The sequence below is a fragment of the Eutrema salsugineum genome, unplaced genomic scaffold (assembly GCF_000478725.1).
Source record: "Eutrema salsugineum unplaced genomic scaffold, Eutsalg1_0 scaffold_2, whole genome shotgun sequence".
Classification (NCBI taxonomy): Eukaryota; Viridiplantae; Streptophyta; class Magnoliopsida; order Brassicales; family Brassicaceae; genus Eutrema; species Eutrema salsugineum.
The window spans coordinates 1,084,894-1,107,302 of record NW_006256829.1 but is presented as its reverse complement, the minus strand read 5'-3'; the positions used below and the strand labels follow the sequence as shown (position 1 = coordinate 1,107,302).

At 37.2% G+C, this 22,409-nt stretch overlaps 6 protein-coding genes across 6 annotated transcripts; 2 read left to right on the top strand and 4 right to left on the bottom strand.

Annotated features, from left to right (window-relative positions):
• The first annotated feature begins 991 nt into the window (after positions 1 to 991).
• LOC18018723 (DNA gyrase subunit B, mitochondrial) lies at positions 992 to 6,907 on the top strand. Its single transcript, XM_006398806.2, has 21 exons — positions 992 to 1,197; positions 1,410 to 1,560; positions 1,726 to 1,806; positions 1,897 to 2,010; positions 2,219 to 2,275; positions 2,860 to 2,961; positions 3,191 to 3,341; positions 3,435 to 3,511; positions 3,682 to 3,792; positions 4,123 to 4,193; positions 4,434 to 4,575; positions 4,658 to 4,756; positions 4,869 to 4,997; positions 5,224 to 5,338; positions 5,473 to 5,540; positions 5,766 to 5,879; positions 5,967 to 6,083; positions 6,172 to 6,225; positions 6,325 to 6,430; positions 6,577 to 6,707; positions 6,812 to 6,907. Exons 1-21 carry the CDS (start codon positions 1,049 to 1,051, stop codon positions 6,878 to 6,880), a joined length of 2,208 nt encoding a protein of 735 aa, XP_006398869.1. The 5' UTR covers positions 992 to 1,048; the 3' UTR covers positions 6,881 to 6,907.
• A 191-nt stretch (positions 6,908 to 7,098) lies between these two features.
• Positions 7,099 to 9,385, bottom strand: LOC18018722 (metal-independent phosphoserine phosphatase). Its single transcript, XM_006398805.1, has 7 exons — positions 9,372 to 9,385; positions 8,822 to 8,939; positions 8,690 to 8,740; positions 8,469 to 8,579; positions 8,086 to 8,217; positions 7,870 to 7,945; positions 7,099 to 7,313 (listed from the first exon to the last, which is right to left on the bottom strand). Exons 1-7 carry the CDS (start codon positions 9,383 to 9,385, stop codon positions 7,099 to 7,101), a joined length of 717 nt encoding a protein of 238 aa, XP_006398868.1.
• A 2,117-nt stretch (positions 9,386 to 11,502) lies between these two features.
• On the top strand, positions 11,503 to 14,137 carry LOC18018721. Its single transcript, XM_006398804.2, has 7 exons — positions 11,503 to 11,667; positions 11,856 to 11,934; positions 12,133 to 12,238; positions 12,445 to 12,627; positions 12,895 to 13,323; positions 13,462 to 13,546; positions 13,753 to 14,137. Exons 2-6 carry the CDS (start codon positions 11,887 to 11,889, stop codon positions 13,524 to 13,526), a joined length of 831 nt encoding a protein of 276 aa, XP_006398867.1. The 5' UTR covers positions 11,503 to 11,667; positions 11,856 to 11,886; the 3' UTR covers positions 13,527 to 13,546; positions 13,753 to 14,137.
• A 34-nt stretch (positions 14,138 to 14,171) lies between these two features.
• On the bottom strand, positions 14,172 to 14,949 carry LOC18016798 (cysteine-rich and transmembrane domain-containing protein B). Its single transcript, XM_006398803.2, has 3 exons — positions 14,754 to 14,949; positions 14,560 to 14,662; positions 14,172 to 14,414 (listed from the first exon to the last, which is right to left on the bottom strand). Exons 1-3 carry the CDS (start codon positions 14,797 to 14,799, stop codon positions 14,369 to 14,371), a joined length of 195 nt encoding a protein of 64 aa, XP_006398866.1. The 5' UTR covers positions 14,800 to 14,949; the 3' UTR covers positions 14,172 to 14,368.
• Positions 14,950 to 15,520: 571 nt separating this feature from the next.
• LOC112081427 (probable methyltransferase PMT7) lies at positions 15,521 to 18,525 on the bottom strand. The gene is made up of 7 exons (XM_024155929.1): positions 18,156 to 18,525; positions 17,419 to 17,833; positions 17,016 to 17,305; positions 16,539 to 16,916; positions 16,206 to 16,452; positions 15,974 to 16,112; positions 15,521 to 15,836 (listed from the first exon to the last, which is right to left on the bottom strand). Exons 1-7 carry the CDS (start codon positions 18,322 to 18,324, stop codon positions 15,678 to 15,680), a joined length of 1,797 nt encoding a protein of 598 aa, XP_024011697.1. The 5' UTR covers positions 18,325 to 18,525; the 3' UTR covers positions 15,521 to 15,677.
• On the bottom strand, positions 18,521 to 21,164 carry LOC18016797 (nuclear intron maturase 3, mitochondrial). Its single transcript, XM_024155928.1, has one exon. It carries the CDS (start codon positions 21,077 to 21,079, stop codon positions 18,773 to 18,775), a length of 2,307 nt encoding a protein of 768 aa, XP_024011696.1. The 5' UTR covers positions 21,080 to 21,164; the 3' UTR covers positions 18,521 to 18,772.
• Between the last annotated feature and the right edge of the window lie 1,245 nt (positions 21,165 to 22,409).

Here is a 22,409-nt window from a genome sequence, read left to right as displayed (position 1 = left end):
CGTATCACGGGAGGAACACCCGAAAAGGAGCAAACACAAGCAACAAGGTGAACAGATGTGAGACGACACTTGTTCGAAGATAACAGGAAAATCTTTGTTATTGTTCGGATCCAGTACTGATCTCTTTGGCTTTTATAGCCATTTAATGTCACTTTACAGAACAACAGTTCACAAATAGTTAAGTGCGTGTATATTGATTAGAGGAAGATTTATCGATCGGTTTGTTTAAATCTGAGTATGGTATTACGCATTTTCAATCATCTTAATTCCTAAACTCTTATGAGTGACCGGTTCTGAACATAAAAATTTGTATGCGAATCATTTCAGATTTTTTTGTCTTCGAATTGTAGACCTTCATGTGTATATGAAAAACATATTCTGCATATGTATAACTTTTTTGACACGTTAAAAATATCCATATAGGCATATAGCATACGTTACACTAACATACCGATGCATGACTTATTCTGCATTGTCTTTTGCTACCTTGTTTTTTATTTTATTTTTGCCCAAGGTACCAAAGTGTATAGATCTGCTCTCTTGTATAACCTAAACTTTCATTTTAATGATATTTGCCATTTAGCAAAAAAAAAAAAGACTTATTCTGCATTGTCCCAATCGATGGCTATATTTTTATGGGATTTAGACTTAATAAACTTCATGAATTTCGCAGGCTTACTATTTGAATTAATGGTGTTATTCTTTTACCAGATAATCAAACTGAGAAGTTAGAAATTCCTCTTCTATGATTTTGCCAACAAAAAAGTATCTATGATGTGTTGATTTGAGTATTTAGCAAATAAGCCCATCTTTTGAAATCAGCCCAAGCCCCTTGGCTCTCGGGTTATTCATCTCATTTTGCTTTAGAAACGGCGGCAAAATTCTTGTATTCGCGCAATCAATTATTTAATTTACTTAACTGTAATTTATTTATTTAAATTATAAAGATAGAAAATGGTTTAGGGTTTATCTCTTGGTACGGCGAGGAGGGTGAAAAAAAAAAAAAAAAAAAATTTGAAGCAGAAGAAAAACCCCTGAGCTCCATTCCATGGCGCTTCTTCAAAGAGCTCCTTATCTTCGTCTCTATTTACGGCTCATGGCTTCTCGTCCTCGTCTCTTCTCCAACTCTCTATCTCTTTCTCTTCACCGTCACAGCTCTTCTCTTTCCTCGCCTCTATTATCATCCCAAATCCCCAGGTTACCGCTCCCGCTTTTCCTCATTTCTCGTGTTTTCCTGGAAAATCGGCGAGATATAAGAGATTTCTGTGAAATTTTGCATTCATGGGGTTCTGGGTTCTTATGTCTTAAGTGAATATTCTGCTTACCTCGGCGGTTCTCTATTAGAATGCTACTAGCAGAGCATTGCGTTTCTCAATTGGTTGTTTAATTGAGCTGTCTTCCAATTTCAGGATAAATTTTCAGCTAACCAAGGTTTTGAATCAAAGCCTGATACAAAGAAATGCAGTTTCGTCGAGGTCCTTTATGTCGTCACCAACCTTGTCCACGGAGGCTTTCCAAGAGAGCGCTACATCTAAGGGTTACAGTTCCGAGCAAATTCAAGTAAATTTTTTTTACTTAACCATCTCTCTATTTCGTTGTTCGCTTAGTAGCTGAAACACATTTTGATGCTATAGTTTTTGAGCTCTTTCCTACTTCGGATTGTTTTAAAGTCATTCTTTTTATTTCAAATTTTATATCTTCAAATTTCTCTATGATATACGTTAGGTGCTGGAAGGCTTAGACCCTGTCAGAAAACGGCCAGGAATGTATATTGGGAGCACTGGACCTCGTGGTTTGCACCATCTGGTAAATGCTTTTTTCCCACTTGGATCCCTTTCTTTGTATTGGCTGTTGCAATCTGTTTATGTCTCTCTCTTATGTAACCTCTTTTATTAGGTTTATGAGATACTAGACAACGCAATTGATGAAGCTCAAGCTGGTTATGCTTCAAAGGTTGACGTTGTTCTGCATGCAGATGGCTCTGTCAGTATTGTGGACAATGGACGTGGGGTATGTGATATGTTCAATCTTCTCATGCTACCAAATTCAACCTTGTGCTGCCTGAAGCATTTTTTAATCATGCAGATATTGTGCTAGTTGTGGTATTCTTAGCTTTTTGATTTCTTATATCTACTCACACATGGAGAGCAAACACATATGTGAAATCATAATTTCATTGTCGTTGATACATAAAGCTTTTTTTTTTTTTTTTTTGCAGATACCGACGGATTTGCATCCTGCGACAAACAAATCTTCCCTGGAGACTGTGCTTACGGTATTTCTACTTTAAAGATAGTTATTATATATCGATTTGTCGAAGTTCTGCAGTTTATTTGGAGCTTCATGTTCATACTATTATTAGCTCATGAATCGTCTTGGTTTGTTCATCCTTAGTAAAAGGGTCTAATGTGGAAGTTTAAATTTCATTCTCTCTTTTAAAACCAATCTTTTCTTTTCCCTACTACTGGAGATCTGTTAATAAAGAAAAAAAGTTAATCCACAGCATGTGCCTTTCTGATTTCGGTTGACAGATAAATGCCCTAAAAATTAACTTACCACTGCTTTACTGATTTAGGGTTGTCATAGTAGAAATAGAGTTGGGGTTAGGAACTCGTCTATTTATACATATTCAAAACAGTGCGATCCTTAAGTTTTCTGTTTTGGGTGATTTATTCAATACTTTTAAATTTTTTTACTGACTTGGGTCTAATGGGGTTGAAGATCTTAAAGTTTTGCAGATTTGCCAATATATTTCTTGGAAATTGTTGGCGTTAGTCTTTATGTAGAACAACTGTTAAAATTATCGTTATCATGATATTTGATCATGCAATTTATCTGCCATGCTTGTTATTCGTGCAGGTTTTACATGCAGGTGGCAAGTTTGGTGGCTCGAGTAGTGGTTACACTGTATCTGGTGGATTGCATGGCGTAGGTTTATCAGTTGTAAATGCTTTGTCTGAGGTGTGTTCTAATCTTTGCGCACTTTTCTTTTTCATTACTTTTTGAATTACTTATGCTCTATATCCCCTTTCAGTAATTTTTGCAATCCTAGGCTACTATGGGATTGTTACGAGGAATAAGTTGGAATGTTTCCTTATTGAATTTTAGAGCAAATTGATGTCAAATACTCTTCCACCGTAAGAACTGCGGGACTTTTAGAATAACTTGTAGTTTGATTATTGGTTTGTAGGCGCTGGAGGTCACAGTGTGGAGAGATGGGATGGAGCATAAGCAAAGTTATTCTCGTGGAAAGCCCATAACTACACTCACGCGCAGTATCCTTCCGCTAGAGTCAAAGGGGACTAAAGGGACAAGCATCAGGTTTTGGCCTGACAAAGAAGGTTTTACCTGTCTTTTACTCTTTACTACTTTACCCTCCCCAAAATTTGATTAGGTGATTAATTTTCCCTTTATGGGAATAAACTGTTTTTCAGTATTCACAACTGCAATTGAGTTCGACCATAACACTATTGCTGGACGAATTAGGGAGCTTGCATTTCTGAATCCAAAGGTGAAATTACTTTACTCAAAGCGAGGTTAACCTTGACAATTTTTCATCACAACATCTTAATTCATTATAGTTTACTTCATGGAGCATCCTTAGCTTGTCAACTTTTGGCAGACGTTGATGTTGTATCATTCTTTTTTCATAAGAAATTGCTTTATTTTTTATGTTTGCAGGTTACCATATCTCTCAAAAAGGAGGATGATGATCCCGAGAAGAACCAATTTAGTGAATATTTTTTTGCCGGAGGATTAACTGAGTATGTTTGTTGGCTAAACACTGATAAGGTAATAGTCTACACATCGAATCACATTTTTTATGTGCGTGAAGCCTATCAGATTCATTTTTAAGTAGGCAACGATGGCTAGAATTTTGAAAATGTTCTGTGAAACAATATGCAATGCAGTGGTATCAGTGATTGTCTTTCTCTGCTAACTTAAGCTAGCAAGATATGTTGAGCACTATTCTTGGATTAGTTGATTGCTATAGCATGTCTATAGATTCTTATGCATCAATTTAGACATAAGTGAACTCGTATGCATAATGTCTCCATATAATAATTACTTTCTTATCATTACGTGTACTTGAAAACACTGTCTGACAATTCTTTTGCGTAGAATCCAATTCATGACGTGCTGGGTTTCAGGAAAGAAATAAATGGTGCCACCATTGACGTTGCCCTTCAATGGTAATGTTGTTTTCCTTCTTTTAAGTCTTATATTATCAAATTCGAATTCTGTTACTACCACACCCACAATTAGTTTTACATGTCCAGAGTAGTCTTGGCTGTATAATCGGATCAGTAAATGTTATAAACCATTGTATATGATATTCTAGACATGCTTTCGTTTGTTTGACACAAGAAAGCACAAATTATGACTATTCTAAATTTATCTGTTTTTATTGGCTTGGCATATTTTTGTACCAGGTGCTCAGATGCATATTCAGACACAATGGTGGGATACGCCAATAGTATTCGCACTATTGACGGTGGAACACACATCGAAGGTGTGAAAGCTTCATTAACAAGGACACTTAATAGCCTTGCAAAAAAATCAAAGGCTGTTAAGGTATGACATTAGTAACCAGCTTTGCTGTGTATGTTGATAACCGTGTATAATATTTTCGTGTTTCTATTGGCCGTGTTTTCAGGAGAAGGATATTAACTTAAGTGGGGAACATGTTAGAGAGGGACTGACCTGTATTGTCTCAGTCAAGGTTCCGAATCCTGAGTTTGAAGGTCAAACAAAGGTACTATAATGATTGTCTCTTTAGTGATGATCTCTGGTCAATAGCGTCTCATTTGTGGAAATTTACCCCCACTAGTTTAATTTGTCTCCTAACCCCCCTTTTTCCCTTGCAGACAAGATTAGGAAATCCAGAGGTGAGAAAAATTGTTGACCAATCAGTTCAGGAGTATCTCACGGAGTATTTGGAATTGCATCCAGATGTACTTGACAGCATTATTTCCAAATCCCTTAACGCCTACAAGGTATGTTTTTGATGCTCATATCAATACTTCTGACCTACAAGCACACACATAAACTCATGCACCAAATGTACAGCAGTCTATAATGGGCCATTTGTTTCTGTAGTTTAGCGTATTGTTTCTAAGTCCTTGTTATTTATCCCCTGCTCTGCTTTTAATGAATGTGTTAGTTGCTAACTTTCAACCAAATTATCATGAAATTTTACTTCACCACGTTTTCTATTTCTAGGCTGCTTTGGCTGCCAAGAGGGCAAGGGAGTTGGTCAGATCGAAAAGCGTGTTGAAGTCATCATCACTTCCTGGGAAACTGGCTGACTGCTCATCAACAAATCCTGAAGAATCTGGTATTGTATTGGCCAATATGAAAATGTTGTTTTTATAAATGCTAAACATACTTTAATTATGTGGCTACAACAGCTAACAATTGTAAGCCATGCTAATTCAGTCAAGTAGTGACATTTCTTTGCAATCACTCCAGAGATTTTTATAGTCGAAGGAGATTCTGCTGGTGGCAGTGCGAAACAGGGCCGTGACAGACGTTTTCAGGTAATCACACTTCTATCACTATTTCATTGTGTCACTATATAAGAAGAGAGAGGAAGGGCAGGTTTAGGGGTTTTCATTGTTTCTTCTGTGGAATTGGAGAATTTGCATTGCTGATATCAGCCATTTCTTAGTTAATTTGGTCAAAGTTAAATTTTATATGGATTATGGGACAGTGTGTCGTGCATCTGTTTTACAGTGCGTAACACAAATTTTGAATAACTGTAGGCAATTCTTCCATTGAGAGGTAAAATTCTGAACATTGAGAGAAAGGATGAAGCAGCCATGTATAAGAATTCAGAAATTCAAAATCTAATTCTTGGCCTTGGCCTCGGCGTCAAGGTGATATCTCTATCTCTTTTACATCTCTTGTGTTTCCTTATGTGGATCTGTGGAAAACTCAATGCAACAAACAACTGGTTTCTGCAGGGAGAAGATTTTAAGAAGGAAAATTTGCGGTACCATAAGATTATCATCTTAACGGATGCAGATGTTGATGGTGGACACATCCGGACACTTCTGTTAACATTTTTCTTCAGATATCAGGTATTGTTTTGGATTGAACAAAAACTTCCCTTAGATACTCGGTGGAGATAATCTAGTTGTAAACTTAACATGATGTTTCTTTTGACAGAGAGCCTTGTTTGATGCTGGTTGTATATACGTGGGTGTTCCACCTCTTTACAAGGTAGGTTTCATATCTTATGAACTTCAAACACATTTGTGTTTTAGATTTAAGAATTTCTAACCAAAAAAAAAAAACTGTTTTTCTTTAACAATGTACCAGGTGGAGAGGGGGAAAAAGGCACAATATTGCTACGATGATGCAGACCTTAAAAAGATTACCGCTAGCTTCCCTGCAAACGCATCCTACACCATTCAAAGGTTCAAAGGTAAATAAAAAAAAACTGAGCTATGAGATGCACATCATCTGGCTTCTCACCTAATATCAGTGTGTCGAGGGAAGTCATAGTACTCGTTGTTGGGATCCATATCGTGGGCAAAAAAACTTTACTAAGAAACTGTTCTGCGTTTGCAGGTTTGGGAGAGATGATGCCTGAACAGCTTTGGGAAACAACAATGAATCCAGAAACAAGGATATTGAAACGACTTGTTGTCGAGGATACAGCGGAAGCTAACATGACCTTCTCATCTCTTATGGGTGCTCGGGTAAGCCTACGAACTGCCATCTTCGTTGATTCTTTTTGATTAAAAACTCACAAGCTTTAACTGTATTCCTCTGTTCTGATACCGTTTTAAAAAAAAAAAATCAGGTTGATGTCCGGAAAGAACTTATAAAAAGTGCAGCGACTAGGACCAATCTGCAGAAACTCGACATATAAAACCGTTCCAGATTGTTGTAAACAAAACAAAAAAAATGCATTTGGTGTGTTTTCTCCGTTGGAAATTTTAATACCCTTAAAAGAGGATTTTATTAATCCATTAATGGAAAACACAAGAAGATGGAAACTTTGGAATAAGAACATCGAATCTCATCATCGAAACACATCATAAAAAAAGACACACAGAAACAACAAATACTGTATGATGATCGGAAACTCTAGGGCTTGGAGTCTCCATCAAAGCCACGCTGGAGAAATCCAACGGATGAGAGGTGCGAAACATCACTCCACGAATCGATGCTCCATTTCTCGTCACGGAAGTGAACCACATTAACCGAGGCATTAAGGAGTTTCCCGGCAGAGGCAGCTTGCGTGATTCTCAAGTAAATTGCCCTCAACACTCCTCCATGAGTCACCACTATCACTCTCTCTCCTTCAATTCCACACGTGCACATATTTTTACACGTAAGTTATAAACAACATACAGAGAACTTCTTTTACTTTATAGTTTATATCCAAGTACGTCATGAGTAAATGATCATCATTGTTACCTCCTCCGTTTTACAAAGAGTGTCATTTTGACATTTTTCACACAAATTAAGAAAATTATTAAAAATACAACTTTGTCCCTTATTAATATATTAAATAATTTGTTTTTATCTAATAAATACATTAAATTAATAGAGTTAAAATTGGAATATTGTTTAAAATTTTGCATTGAAAATATAAAATAACACTCTTTGTGAAACAAAAATAAAACCTTAAAACGACACTCTTTGTGAAACGGAGGCAGTATAACTTTAGTTATTATTGATAGTAATAAATTATTTAATACACTAAGGCAAAAAGACGAAAAATCATTATTTATTTAATTAATCATAAATATAACCTTCATATTCAAGATTTCTATTAAAAGTTTTTAATATTATTTTTAGCATCGCAACATGATCAAGTTTATTATAATCTAGATGGAATGATGGATTATATACCTTTGTGCTTCTTTGCAATATGCTCCAGAGCATTCATGGATCTATCACAAAGTTGGTCAAAGCTCTCTCCCCCTCCCTTTTGATTTGTATTCACATGCGTTCGAAATAAGACCACATCAAATATAAGATATATCCAAAAATCGATAAGAAAAAAAAAGTATATCCAAAATTTAAAAATAAAATAAAATAATCGATAAAATAAGGAATTAAGCTTACAGGAATCTCGAGGTCGTTTTGGGAAGAAAAAAAAGCAGAGTAAGCTTCAGGTTCTTTCTCTGCTCCTTCTTTCCAATACAGCCCTTGAAGGCTACCCACATGCCTCTCCTTTAACGCAGCTACTTCGGTCACCTATATGTACATACACCAAAGATATTTTATTGACACTACATTTTGGAAAGAGAAAAAATCGGAACTCCTAAAACTTTGGAACCCTAGCTGAAAAAATGTTTTTGTGCTATTTTCGATTTTTGTTTAAAAAAAAATTATTTGAAAAACATACATCTGAAATTTTCATTGAGTTTCTCTATCTTAATTTATCTAAAATCATGTACATTCTTGTTTTGTAATTTTCTTAGGGTAAAGAGATATATTTTACAGACCTCGGAACAAAAGCAAGTTTCTGCGATCATCAGAGCAGTGTCTTTGGCTCGCTTGAGGTCTGATGAATACACAGCTATAGGTCTCTCCTCTTTTCCCAATCTCTCAGCGATCTAATTAACGAATGTATATATATAAACAATGATCATTCATGCATGTGTCAAGACATTAATTAATGTAATAGAATCAAGGAGAAAGACTTGAAAAGGGACTTGATCTTAACTGCAACGGCCTGCTTTTTTCCAACTTCGTTAAGCTCTGATTCCATTTGTCCCTGCATTTGGCAGTTTTTAAGTATAGTATTTTTAATTAAATGTTTATGTGCATGCATGCATGCATGTATTTGTATAGATACCTGGATTCTTCCGGCTGCATTCCAAGTGGTTTCTCCATGGCGGACAAGAACAATCTCAGTCACTTCACTTTTAGTTTCGACATCGTCATTCCATGTGAACTCCTTCGATGCATCGTTACTACATTTTTATAATTTCTCTATTATTAGTTACAATATGATCATCATACATATAACATCAATAAATAGAATTCACAGAATTACTATATATGCATGTATCTGATCTCGCACATCAACTATTCATGATCAATATATACTCTAAAATGTGCTGTTAAATTATGGACTTTTGATCTTAGTGGAACACTGGAATCAGTAGAACTAAACAGTTTTATTTTTTATTTTTAAAAATTTAAGAAGAACTAAACAGTTATTTCATAATGAAGGTTTAACGCTAGCTGAGTTGTAGTGGATTAGCAAATCTGAATTAGCTATATATTTGTGAAGACGTGCTCTCTAATCCATAACAGAATAATTTGTATAACCGTTTAAACTTTGTGTATGTTACGATTAACAAAATAAGTGGTATGAAATTAAAAAAGAAAAAAAAAAATACCATTCATGACCCATGTTACTGGAAAGGGATATCGGTTTTTGTCGGTCGCAAAGTGAAAACAAATGGAAAAGAATAAGGCCAGAGAAGAAGAAGAGGTGTTGGCACTTGTGATGATAAAGTCGATTTGGGCTCTGCTTTTATAACCTTTTTCCCTGAGGAAAGAAAAAAAATGAGAAAAAAATAATAAAAATGATTAAAATTGTGGCAGCTCATCTGTTGATAGTGTTGGTATTATTTGTATTAACTATCAAAACACTTAATTATATCGTTTTATTAAAAAAATGTATAGGCATTGTAACCACGTGGATGTCGATACTTCAACTTTTTCAGATCGGAAAGTTCGGATTCATTTACAGGATCAGGAAAATACGTAGGGAATCTCCTAGAAATTAGAATGTATAACAACTCCATATTTATAATTGTTGCATTAATGCTTAATACGTTAATATTGCAATGAACTTTTTGGAACGGAAGTAAATTACTTAATCTTTTTACTGTGGAAATTCGAACTCCTGACTTTAAGAAAATCTACTAAAGTCTTTAAAATGTACGTATGGTATGACAACGTAAATTATGTAAAATATTGTAAGATGTGGGATATTTCCTTCAACTTAATCTACAGTAGCCAGTAAAAAGATTCCTGTCTCTGATTTACAGGCGACGACATAAGGCCAAGCAAGCGCGATATATAAAATATACACATGAAATTACCCTAAAAATGCTATAGAGCCAATAACGGTCGTTAAAAATGAGGTCATGCATGTGGACGGATAAATGAATTGATTCACTTCCTCACAATGAGGATCTGTGGTCGTATACCACATGTTATAATTTTTTGTGCTATGACCCTAAATTGCATTACTTTTCGAGATACGACATTGTTCAATACCGCAAAAAAAAAAACTTATTTACTTTGATTTAGTCGAACATTTTTTTTTTGTTTGTTAAAAATTAAGACTTGAATATTCAACTTTAGGTTAAAAATCTGTTATGCGATATATGTTTATAAGAACACTCTAAATTTTAAACCAATAATCGAGAAACACAGACGATAGCGTGAAATGATCAGCTATCATGAGATGATAGATTTTATTTCTTACAATCTTTTCAAACCGAATATTATCAGCACATACTAAATTTGTTTATATTTTACTGTTACGTAAGAGTTTATATTTTGCTGTTGATGAAAGTCGAACTCAGAGTCTAATATATCTCTTTCCAATTAGTTTTCGACTTTCGATTTTGACTGAGTGATGATAATACCTTACAAAATTTACAAAAAAAAATTGATTTGGTTTATCCACTGTAGTGAAACTTTTTATTTTTGAAAGTTAAAATGATTTTAATATATAATTATTATAATTAGGATAATTCAGATATTTAGAAACTAATATTTATGTGCTTAAAAATTAAAGCGGTAAGAAATTGCAATGAGTCAATTACAATACGTATATATCATTAGACAAACTCTTCAAAAAATTTAGAATAGGACACCAATATAATTAAAACCTCTAAAATGTTAAAATGAACTCTAGATATACGGTAACTTACCCCCAAAAAAAAACGTGGAAGTACACCTAGAAAAGAATGATCAATAATTCAATAGTAACATTATTAATTGGTCGCCGAAAGAAAATTAATAATAATATCCCGATCTAGCAACAACTGATTTATTTTCAGGTTGATTTGCCAGAGATTCCAAGAATTGTGGCATTGTTAGCAGTGGACCACGTGGGAAAAAAAAAGACAAAATTGCCAGCGTTGCTTTATATCGTCTGATTCCAATCTTTGAGGATTCGTATAATTTTCAAGTGTTAGTTAATCCTAATAATGTTTTCACAATCATACATTAAACAAAAATGGAAGAAACGAAAGGCTAAAGCTATGCTATTTGCACAATTCTTGGGAAGTTTTCCCAGTAAGATGCAAAAGCTGTCACTAATGATTAAAAATGCAAGAAAAAAAAAAACCAACTCTTGAACTACAAAACACATTTATTAATGACTCTAGTTGATTAACTTAGCACGAGAAATAAGATAATAAGATAATACAAAGCCCAGCCCAGCCCAGGCCCACTATGTTTTTTTTTAAGTCAAATTGATCGGAACCGATACCGGTGAAGTCTCTGGTTCCTTTTGTTCCAGATCGTGTGAGATTGCCAGGCAGCTGATCGAATGAGCTTGCTGCGAGGAGAGAGCAATAAAGGCAGCTGCTATAGATAGAGACCAATTAGATCGATCGAGAAAGAGAGAGAGAGAGCAGTGAGAAGCGATTAGCAAGCCATAGTTGTAAAGAGGTGATGCAATTTTTTTTTATCTTTTGAGTGCTTCTCTTATAGGCAATTTCATCTGTTTATTTTTTGAGTTTTTGGAAATAGGGTTTTAGTCAAATGTTATGCTTAATTAGCTAAGTTCATGTTTGTCAACGGACTGGATTTGTTTTTCATACAGAAACAAGGAACTAAAAAAATTCTTCTACTGACAGGAACTGGATCGCTTCTACGATTATTTCAGTGATGTCGAGTTTAACAGTGAGAAGGGTATCGCGTGAAGATATTCAACTGGTAACAAAAAAAACGACACTTTACATTTTATAAGGAATTTTCATGTTTCTCTTGAAAGTTGTCTCTTTTGCATTTATTTTGTTTGTTAGAGATTGTATCTTTGTGTCGTCTTTAAGAACGCGTTTGCATATTGTCTTTCCTAAGCTTCGGTCTAGTAAAAATGCATAATTTGTTTCTGGCCTGTTCTTTTTTCTGCAGGTTCAGAATTTAATAGAACGATGCCTCCAGCTTTACATGAACCAGAAAGAAGTTGTGGACACTCTACTGGAGCAGGCTAAGATCGAACCCGGTTTTACAGAACTAGGTAACCTCAACACTTTCTCGGGTTTGTTTGAAAAACAATTAGTACCTGATCGGGTAGTTCTCTTAGTTCAGAGTTGGTTCTGGTATCTTGATCTCTTGCTTAGAAGAAGTGTTGTAATGGGTATCAGGAATTAGATCTATGATGATGAAAGTAATGTGTCTACGCTTAGGTACTTATGTTTGCATATTTTCCTTCTGAGTTGACAGTTTGGCAGAAGCTTGAAGAAGAGAATCGGGAATTTTTTAAGGCATATTATCTGAGACTCATGGTTAAGCACCAGATAATGGAATATAACAAGCTGCTTGACCAGCAGGTACACCACATGCGTCAGACGCATCCAACCGGAGTTGCTTACGTCCAAAACATGAATGACTCTGATGTTCCATCAAGTAAGATATGTTTTGAAGCTAGATCGACTTTCATTTTCTATAGATTTATCATAAATTGTTGAACTACATTTTCTGTTCAGGATTTATTGAATTATTTAGATGGACCAAGATTTTCTGTTTGAAGCATTGATAGTCTTGTTTCACTATCTCACGTCCAAAGACTTTTGTAGTGCTTGAGGCTATAATATTCTACTGGTTTGATACTGCATGGAAGTAATGAGTTCGGGAGTGGTTTAACATTGCAGCTGGCATCATTTTTTTCAACAGTGAATCAACAACAATCATGCTTTGCACCCAAGGACTCAAATCAATCCTCTCCTAATCTATCAAGTGCATACCTCAATGGAGGATCACCACTTAACACAGATTTACCTTCTTCTGTGGACTTTTCACCCCATTCTAAAAGAGTTGATCCTCTACCGAACATGCTCTCCTTGCAGGCCACAAATACGCCTATGATGCAAGGAATGACCAAATCTGAGAATGCATATTCAAACTGTGCTCCTTACATGTATGGTGGTGAAGCACATTCAACAGTTGGAGATGCCTCCATTGCGTCTTTCAGCAACGATTCCAGCAGCCAAGCCATCAATGATCCACTTGTTGATGCAGACGCTTCTACATTTGGGTTATTAGGTCAAATTCCTCGGAACTTCAGCCTCTCTGATCTGACGGCTGATTTTTCACAGAGTTCAGGTCCTTCTCATTCTCATATAATCATATATATGCTCTCCCTTTTTCCCTAGCTCGCATATACTTGCGGGGGTGTTTTAATTTGGCTTTGATAATTTAGGATTATTTGTTTTTTAACCGTAACTTGCTTGTTAATACCAGAGATTCTGGAGAGCTACGATAGATCACCATTCTTTCTGGCCGATGCTGAAAATCTCCTGGACTAGCGAAAGGGAAGAACATCAAGGTGTGCACTCTAAGCTTCATTAATTGTTACAAAACAAGAAGATAAAGATTCATGTCGAACTCAATGTTTGGCTCATCTAAGCTATTATGCAAAGAGATGAAACATTCTCATAAACTGTAAATGATCGAGACACACCAGACAGTTTTGCAGGGAAATAGAAGAGTGAATAGTAAATAACCAAATTTTTTTTTGTTTTCTTCTTACAGGAGACCACGAGAGATTGGGGACTCAGAAAATAGGTTTTCAGTGAAAACATCGGGAGCAAATAGGTTTGTTAGGTTTTGGGAACTTTGACCTCTGCAACTACTTGCAGGTTTTTAGTCCCATGGTCAGTGTACAGAGAGATAAACCTGCCGTTGGAAAGACAATTTTTGGGTGGGGTGTATACTGATGTATTATTTTTCTTTATTGTGGAGAATTTTGGTTTTAGTGATATATATTGAAGAAGGGTAATTTGATTGTATCAGTGTATATTATTGGATATTTATTTGTAACATGTAAGACCCACTAGTAAGGTTCAGATATTCTTGAATGTAGTCTATAAAACTTGTAAAACCCATAAATATGTTCAATTTATCTCTTTTGTGTCAAGCCAGTATGAATGGGTTGCGTAGAGTCAGCCTAACTCATAAAATATGTTGATATCTTTACATTATATTAGTATAATAATAAACCTTCTTTGAATACACACAAACATCACACAGATAGTATAGGAAGATTCAGGTTGAGCTACTATGTTGGTTCTGCAATCTCACTGGGTAATAATAATAGATAAGGAAAGCCATTCTCAGACACACAGGAGGAAAGCCATCCTTCTTTTCCTTAGAAACACATCTCACAAACCCAGCAGCAGCATAATGCAAAGAGACTACATAGGAATAAACAAAGAAGCAGCAAAACAGAGTCAGTGCTAGAAATACAAAAACAAATTTTTTGCTGATTAGCTAGAACAAATTTTTTTAATTTTCGGTTGCTATAATAAAGATAGTGAATGATTTTGTTATAGCTAATACCATCCTTCAATGAAGCCTCTGTCTCCTTTCTGCTTGGTCTTGAAAACCTTCTTCTTCTCGTCTTGTCCAAGTTGTTCAGAGACTTGTCCTGCAGCTGGATATCCTGTCAAGAGAGTTAAGTGCTACAAATCGTCTACTTTGCTTTAGAAAACATGTTTGCTTCATTATCAGTTACAAACTAGAAATATCCTGACCTTGTGGAGGAAGTTGATTTTCTGCGATTCCCGTGTCCTTGTGCATCTTTCTTACAGAAGAAGATGCTCGTCTCTTTGTTTCAGATTGCAAGTGGAAACACACGAAAGAGGATTGTGATTCACAGATTTGGGAATATGATTCTTGGTTTAGGTAGTGATAAGATTAAACATTTTTGCGAGGTTACTTCTCTTTATATAAGCTCTGATTTCTTAAGCTATTATAAATTATAATGGTGGCAGTAGCAGATGAAATATTCTTCTTTTAACTTTTCTTCCGGCTTTCGGCTTATTCCTTTACATCTTTATACCTTCCTTCACGAAGAAACTAAATGTGAAAAAAGGAGACTTTTATTTCACCTTTTATTTTGAGTTTCTTTACAACCTTTTCACACTTGTTTGCTTTTCTTAACTTTGTCCTTGTCCCGTCTTGTTGGAGAATTTTGTAAGATAAAGGAAAAGGTACAACTGTTCATTTGTTTGCGACTTCATTTAGGTAAAAAATTTGTCCATCTAATCTTCTAAAGTTTGTATTTCCAAAAACTCTAAAAGTTTTTCTTTTGATATAAGCAAGAAGAGGGCTTTGGAAGAAGCATTTGCATGCATTTGGGTATTATGAAGCCGATTTGGTATTAGGTTCAAATATGAAGCCGATTTGGTATTAGGTTTATCTTCCTGCAGCGCCTACGCTCTTTTTCTATCCTCTCATCATCTCTCTCGTGAAATAGAATCGTTCCGCTTAAATCGTAAGATTGAATCTTCAACAACAAAGCATGTACATCTATTATATATAATCAATCAACGAACAAGGGTTACATAAGTAATCTTCAATTTCTTTTCGCTTAGAAACCAAAAGAGTAGAATAAAAGAAAGAATTTCTATGTTCTTTGCTTCTACAAAAAAAAAAAAATCGACAAACGTGATGTTTCAGACGATCGCCCAGAACTTCTTTCTACAAAACAGAACAGTTTGTGTCTTCTTGTATTTATTTTGAAGCTCATGTGTCTCCACTTCCCAGAGGAATTTTAGAGCCAAGTCTCGGACTCTTGAGATGATCGATTCCTCGTCCCTAATAATGATGAATCCCTGCAAACCCAAAACCCGCATTAAACACTACTTCCAGCAAAACAGACACTGCAATAAGATGAGACGGGCATATGATTCATTTGACAGTGACAACAATAAGACAAAACATGGCTTATGGTTAATGCTATGTTAATTACCTGAGGGCGTATGATACGGTCCATCTCAAGCATGACGTCCTCTAGTAAACAACCTTCACCGTAGATGTGATAGTGAGACAAGAGATTGTCCGCGTGTATCAGATCGTATGTGCGGGGATATGTTGAGAATGGCTCACACCTACGACCACATAAACAAATGTTTTTAACTACTGGTGCTAGAGTTAAAGTGAGAAAGGATCAAACTTTTGAGAAAGTGATCATCTTTGCTTACCAGTCATGATAAGCGCCGGTTAAGCCCCTCTGGTAAATTCCGGATAAGGTATCGTTCATAGTAGCAGGTACAACGTTCATGACCCAAACGGGATATGAGTTCATAGCTGCAGCAAATCCACCAATGAACGCGTTTGTGTCCATCACATTCCGCACTTCAGTCTCGTTAACATTCATTAACTCCCAATAACGATTCACTTGTTCTCGCCAGAAGTTTGTGTCTAATGTAAATTCATCTTCGCTGATACCTGGTGAAAAATTTTCCATGTGAATTAACGGAATCAAACAGATCATAATGTCCTTTCAACAATGAATTTGAATATAAGAAATGTACCTAATTTTCTTAGACTTGTCGGATATGCCGATAGACGTTCGGCTAAAGACGAGGGTTTCTGTTTTATGTTCTCACTAATGTCCACACAATCTCTAAGAGGAACTTTCCATGAAGCTTTCGAAGCAGCATCCACATCACATATAGATATAAGCTCAAGCTCTGCATTCTTTCTAAGGCAAGCCTCATCATCTTCTTTAACCCATATTGCAGTCTGTACCTTTCGGGAAATGAGCCTCCAGCACATTGCGGTAGTTAGATTGACCAACTTATCCCAAATCACAGGGAAATCTTTATCCTTTCTGTAAGCAGGTGGTGCTGAATAAACAAAGTATCCATTGGGTCTGAGAAGACGATTGACCTCTTTAATCAAGATACCATCTGCAGAATCAAGCGCAATTTATTGGCACTAGTAGGCAATCACTGATACAAAACCAAGCAAGGCACTGACAAATAGAATGCACAACACAAGAGACTTACCATTTTCATGCCAATCAACACGACATCTTGAACAGTGAACCATATCAAACGAGGCTGCGGGATATGGCATTTGTTTGGTGGCTATGGCAGAGATCATCGCACCAATTCCTCTCTCCAACGCAAACTGGATTTGGTTTTCATGACCATCTTTAGGGGCAAAAGACATTGTCCGTATACCTAAAGGAAGTAGATAAGCTGCAAAGCTAGCAACTCCACATCCAACATCAAGAACTTGTTCAACCCCAGCTGAACGTAGGTCACCCGTTTCGTTAGTCGTCATGTTTCCTAACCTGAAGTTACATACAATGATTCAGAGAAATGCATATCAAACCCGGTATGAGCTTCCCTCTGCGTAAAATTGCAAAGCAATCCCTGAAACCAAACAAGTGATAATTTCAAATACCTCTGGATGTATTCTGGAGCTCCGTGTTTGAAGTGAGTGCCGCCACCAGGGAACCACCATAACTGACCTTGTTCGTGCACCCAATTCTGACCGCCTTTGACTTGAGCAAGATGTGTATGATTCACATTGCTTCTCCACACATAATCTCTGCTGGTCGGCCAACGTATCGGTATCTTATAATCTTTTGGCGGAGGCACCAGACAAAACAGACGCTGTTCAAGTGGCGGGCAGTGTCTCTCAAGCTCTTCTCTTCTCGAAACATTCAAGCTTGGGAGAAGCTGTTGCACATAAGTGATATTGTGACAAGGGATATACTCATTGAACTCCAATGGACAAACATTCATTCCACTTTCTGGGATCACAACAGGAGCTCTTCGGTAAGTAAGCGCTATCTTGTTGGCAAAACTTGATGGACCTGCAACCACAAAACTGTTGCTTTATCGATTTATGTCCTAATCCAGATGGGCAAAAGCAAAAAATAGCAGCATCTGTGAATTCCCAGAAAGAAAAAGTTCCAACTAAAACGAATTGATGGGATCAAAGAAGAAACTAGCGAGCTAAACTGAGAGATTGTTCCTCGACGAAATGAGTTTAGAAAGCGCTCAATCTAGAACAGAAACCCAATGGGTTTCGATCAATTTAGCTCCAAAAACCAAGAGGTTAAGCCAAGGACGGAAATCTAAAGATATGCAGAAAAAAGGAGAAACATTGAAAATACAGAGGGGGAGAGAGCGAACCAGATGGCGACGGCGAAGAAGAAGAAGAAGAATTGGAAGAAGCTTGGGGAATGTAAATAGGTGAATTGTTTCCGAAAATATAGCCGGCGAAAAATGATCCAACCACCAGCACGAGAGCCACCATCATCGTTTGCCCCGATCTGGCCGAACCCAACACATAACCTCCCATGGCTTTTTATTCCTCTCTTATTCTTAAACAAATCTCACGCACTTCCTTCTTCTTCTTCTACCTTTTCTTCTACTCTCGCTCGCTCGCTCTTTGATTATCTCTTTATACTTTGCTTACTGAAATTATGTGAATCTATTGAGTGACTGAAACCACGCAAAGCTCAACCTCGAAAAGAAACAGAGAAGACGAAGAAGAGATCTCACATTCATTCCGGCTCTACCCCTATTGCTTCCCGTCGGCAACCCATGTGATGGACACGTGATACAACTTAATTCTTCATCTCTTTTGCAAAATTGTCCCAAAACTTCTTATATTCATACATTCACCCCTATATTTTCATTATTATTCTGGGTGCCGTTATGAGTTTTTTTTTAACCACTCACTATAACAGAGTATTGACCTCATTTCTTCTTACACGATACATAAACATACTTGGAAGTAACAGATATCACCTGAGATCGACGAATGAACTACCATCGACATCCTGAAGAGTCATTTTACCCAAGTATACATGACTAATGTGAGTGGAACACAAAGGGAGACATTTCCGATTCAAAGCTGAGTGAATTGTGCCCATGCCATGAACCCATTTCTCTTCATCTAGTGGGTTGATATGCAAACGGTTTTGCAATAGATGTACACGGTACATGATTGTATCTGATCGTTCACAGAAACTAGCAGCACAAGAATGCAATGGCTCATCAGATGCAAGCCTGATCAAAAGCAATGACAGTGTCCCGTCCACAGGTCTCGGGTCTGAAAGGTTTTTGTCTCCCATCATCTTAACCTCTCTTTCCAATGGAAAATGCGCCTCTTCACTCCCGTTAAGATCACACACTTTGAGATCTTTCGTGTAGTGTCTAATAGCTTCACGTTTAGTGGATCTGTGCTTCTCTGCTAGTGTCAAAATACAGGAGAACCTCATGTGATAACTTACAATGATTTTGACCATCCTATAATTGTGGCAACAACAGAAGAAATCAAGCCATTTACGCCCTACACCCGCATACCATTTGATGATATCAGAATCCTCAAGAGCCAATAGGTGGCTGATAGGCCGTGGCCTGCCCAAGCTGTTTGTGAAGCCAACTAATTTAACAGCCTTTCTGATAAGTTCCTCCGGAGCTGACACTTTCATGCATAACTTAGTCAAATCCTCAACTGTCCTCTCAGCATATCTCTGTTCCTCTTCTTCCTCTACTCTCCTCTCCTCATCCTCTAGTACCCTTTTAGCTTGGGTTGGTGCTAAATGTTTGTCCACCTGCTCCTGAAATTCATCATAAGCATCAATCAGGTCTTGTGGTAATTTCTCTCGTATATGTCTCAAAGAGAGAAAATCTCCTCTAGTGAGAAGCCAATGCCATTTCCAGCGCTCCTCGAGAGACCCCAAAAATTCTTGCATAACTTCTTCTTCCCATCTCTGGAAAACATCCCTGACCTCATTCTCTATCTCATACTCACATCTGAATCCGTTGCTCTGCTTGAGTTTCTTCAAGACGTGTCTAAATATTTTCAGGCCCAGTTTCTTTCGATTCCTCTCCCTAGCATTTCTCAACTCCAGTCTCCTAACTTCCTTCTGCCTCTGATACTTCTTCATTGCTCTGACCGCCTTCTCAGACATAGGAGGGCGCAAAACCGAAGGTGGAACAGCCTGAAGATACATCCCTAAGAAGCTTATCTTCTCTGACACTGCACTATGAATCGCTGTGTTCACTCTATCTACTTTCAGGTCTAGTCTCTGTTCCAAAATGTCTACAATCCTCTTCTTCAAATCCATAGTCAGCATTTTCGAGCCAGATGTTATCAAAAGTATCTCATCCAAATACCTAACTGCATAAAGATTTACTGGCTTGAAGAAAACATTACATGTCGATTCCTCCTCACCAGTATCACTAACACGAGGATTCTTCAGTTTCGTCTTAAGCCTCATATCTTGAATCTCCTTGTCAAGTCCATCAAAGTAAACATTGATCAAGATCGAAGACAATCCACATTCTTGTGGAAAACCTCTTCCACTGTTACATCCACCAAGCTCGATTCGCAGAATCCCAAACTCAAACAGCTTCTTTATCATCTCAATCAACAAACCATCGTTGATTTTCTCTCCAACAAAACCACAGAGCTTATCCACATTCCGATCATCGAACATCTCTCGAGCAAACGAAACACGAAACCACCAGCGTGGATTCTCCACCGAGTTTTTCAGGTAACGAATCGCTGTATGCCTACCCATTCCAACGCGCCCACCATACGAAAACGTCGCGAATCGATCATCATACACAATCTCGAGAACCATCCTAATAGCTTCGATCAACACTTTCAGTTTCAGATTAGGGAGAACAAGAGATTCACATCGTCCATTTTCTCTTGAAGAGACGAATTCGACGCAACAGGAACGGATATCAAACTTGCCCTCGCGTATCTCGCGCCCCATTTCTTCGATTGAGAACCTCCTGGAGACGCAATCGGCTAACTCGGTGGACGAAACGCCCGAGTTGGCAGCGAGAGACAGATTCTGACAGGCGGCGAGAAGGACGGAGGGCAAAGCAACGGCGTTTTTAACGAGACTATAGAACTTCCCATGGGAGTATTGCTTGAGAACTAGGGCTTCGAGCTCTGATTTCACCAATGGTTCACCAGTGGTTTGGTCGGAGTTCAAAAGAAGAGAAGCCGTACTAAGATTCCTCAAAGAAGAAGAGACAAAGAAGGAGATTCCACGTTTGTAGAGAGAGTGAACTCTCAGCTGCAAAACCATGGAATTGCCAAGTTCACTGAAGTGTCGTCTGAATTTCGGTCAGAGATTGAAACTCGGGTGGAGAATAGTTCACCGGCGGCGACGGAGGAGGAGTAGAGAGGGAGAGGAAGAGAACAAATTAGAGAAATCCGATCACTCTCTTTTGGGCTTTAATGGGCTGGATCTCAATGTAAAATAGATCAAATTTTGGTTCGGTTTGGTTTGGTTCAGCCAATTCGATTCTGTAATTCTGTCCAGATTTACATTAATTCGTGCAATAATAATGATTACGCTTTTTGTTATATGTAATTATAATCGTTTGAAAACTTTGAAAACGTTGAACGTTGGTTAACAACATTATTATGATTACTATTGATGTCCGTAACCACCTAGCTTCCCCGACAAACGCCAAACCAATCCAGGTGTTACCAGACATCGGTTCTAGTAAACCGGAATCTTCTGAAAAAAGGTAACCGGAACCGAACCGTTATGTTCTTCTTCATCATCATCATCATCTTCTTCGTCCCTTTCATATTCTGAAACAGAGCTATTATCCATCTCCTTCTCCGGTATATCGAGCAGTACACTCTCTGGTAGCTCAGTATTCAGGCATTTTGTGAGCACTACTTTGTAACCACCTAGCTTCCCCGACAAACGCCAAACCAATCCAGGTGTTACCAGATGTTGGCTCAATCATTGTGTTCTGAAGTAAATCACCAAAAAACTTGGACTTTTAGTCTGATTTTTAGTGCCGAAAAAAGTAAAACAAGGACTTGTACCTTTCCGGGAGTAAATCAATCTCTTGTCTTCTGCATCTTTAATCATATTATAAGAAATCCTTTCAAGCGGAAGATCATATTCAACCAAAGAAAACCAACAGCTTTCTAGCTCAGGATTACAAAAAACATTTGGAAATCGTGTTCATAGCTGTGTCGGCTGATACTTGAATATTTTCTTCATCGAAAACCAGAGTATTCGTGTAGGCGTAGAGCAAAACGTAAATATGAGAAACAACCGATCGGAAATAAAAATGGTCAAACACAGAGAAAAAAAAAAAAAAGCAAAACGACAACTCATAACAAACAAAACGCAAACTATATAAAGTGATGTTAATAATATAGAGCTAGCAACATGTCTACTATTTGCTCAAAATAAGCACCAAAACGACAATCTCATATAATGTAAAACGCAGGCTACTCGCTCACTTTTAAATTTTGGCCAAAAATGGGCAAAATCGATGGACTATATAACCCACGAATTAGGCCAAACGCGCGCAACGCGCGCAACTTGTTTTCGGATAGATTACTGTTCTCTCTGCAATTTTCCATTTTCTTTGTCTTCAATTCCGTGT

Bases quoted from the DNA above. Each gene is read 5' to 3' on its own strand.
- LOC18016798 (XM_006398803.2), bottom strand. From the start codon at position 14,799: ATGCACAAGGACACGGGAATCGCAGAAAATCAACTTCCTCCACAAG. The intron at 14,663-14,753 runs GTCAGGATATTT...CTCTCTTGACAG, and splicing joins AAATCAACTTCCTCCACAAG to GATATCCAGCTGCAGGACAA. The intron at 14,415-14,559 runs GTATTAGCTATA...ATTCCTATGTAG, and splicing joins AGAGGCTTCATTGAAGGATG to TCTCTTTGCATTATGCTGCT.
- LOC18018721 (XM_006398804.2), top strand. From the start codon at position 11,887: ATGTCGAGTTTAACAGTGAGAAGGGTATCGCGTGAAGATATTCAACTG. The intron at 11,935-12,132 runs GTAACAAAAAAA...TTTTTTCTGCAG, and splicing joins CGCGTGAAGATATTCAACTG to GTTCAGAATTTAATAGAACG. The intron at 12,239-12,444 runs GTAACCTCAACA...CTGAGTTGACAG, and splicing joins ACCCGGTTTTACAGAACTAG to TTTGGCAGAAGCTTGAAGAA.
- LOC112081427 (XM_024155929.1), bottom strand. From the start codon at position 18,324: ATGGGAGGTTATGTGTTGGGTTCGGCCAGATCGGGGCAAACGATGATG. The intron at 16,113-16,205 runs GTAAGCAAAGAT...ATGTGGTCGTAG, and splicing joins ACCGGCGCTTATCATGACTG to GTGTGAGCCATTCTCAACAT. The intron at 15,837-15,973 runs GTAATTAACATA...TTGGGTTTGCAG, and splicing joins ACCGTATCATACGCCCTCAG to GGATTCATCATTATTAGGGA.
- LOC18018723 (XM_006398806.2), top strand. From the start codon at position 1,049: ATGGCGCTTCTTCAAAGAGCTCCTTATCTTCGTCTCTATTTACGGCTC. The intron at 4,757-4,868 runs GTACTATAATGA...TTTCCCTTGCAG, and splicing joins AGTTTGAAGGTCAAACAAAG to ACAAGATTAGGAAATCCAGA. The intron at 6,431-6,576 runs GTAAATAAAAAA...CTGCGTTTGCAG, and splicing joins CACCATTCAAAGGTTCAAAG to GTTTGGGAGAGATGATGCCT.
- LOC18016797 (XM_024155928.1), bottom strand. From the start codon at position 21,079: ATGGTTTTGCAGCTGAGAGTTCACTCTCTCTACAAACGTGGAATCTCC.
- LOC18018722 (XM_006398805.1), bottom strand. The intron at 8,580-8,689 runs GTTAAGATCAAG...TTCGTTAATTAG, and splicing joins GAAAAAAGCAGGCCGTTGCA to ATCGCTGAGAGATTGGGAAA. The intron at 7,314-7,869 runs GTATATAATCCA...GTGGAATTGAAG, and splicing joins TATTGCAAAGAAGCACAAAG to GAGAGAGAGTGATAGTGGTG.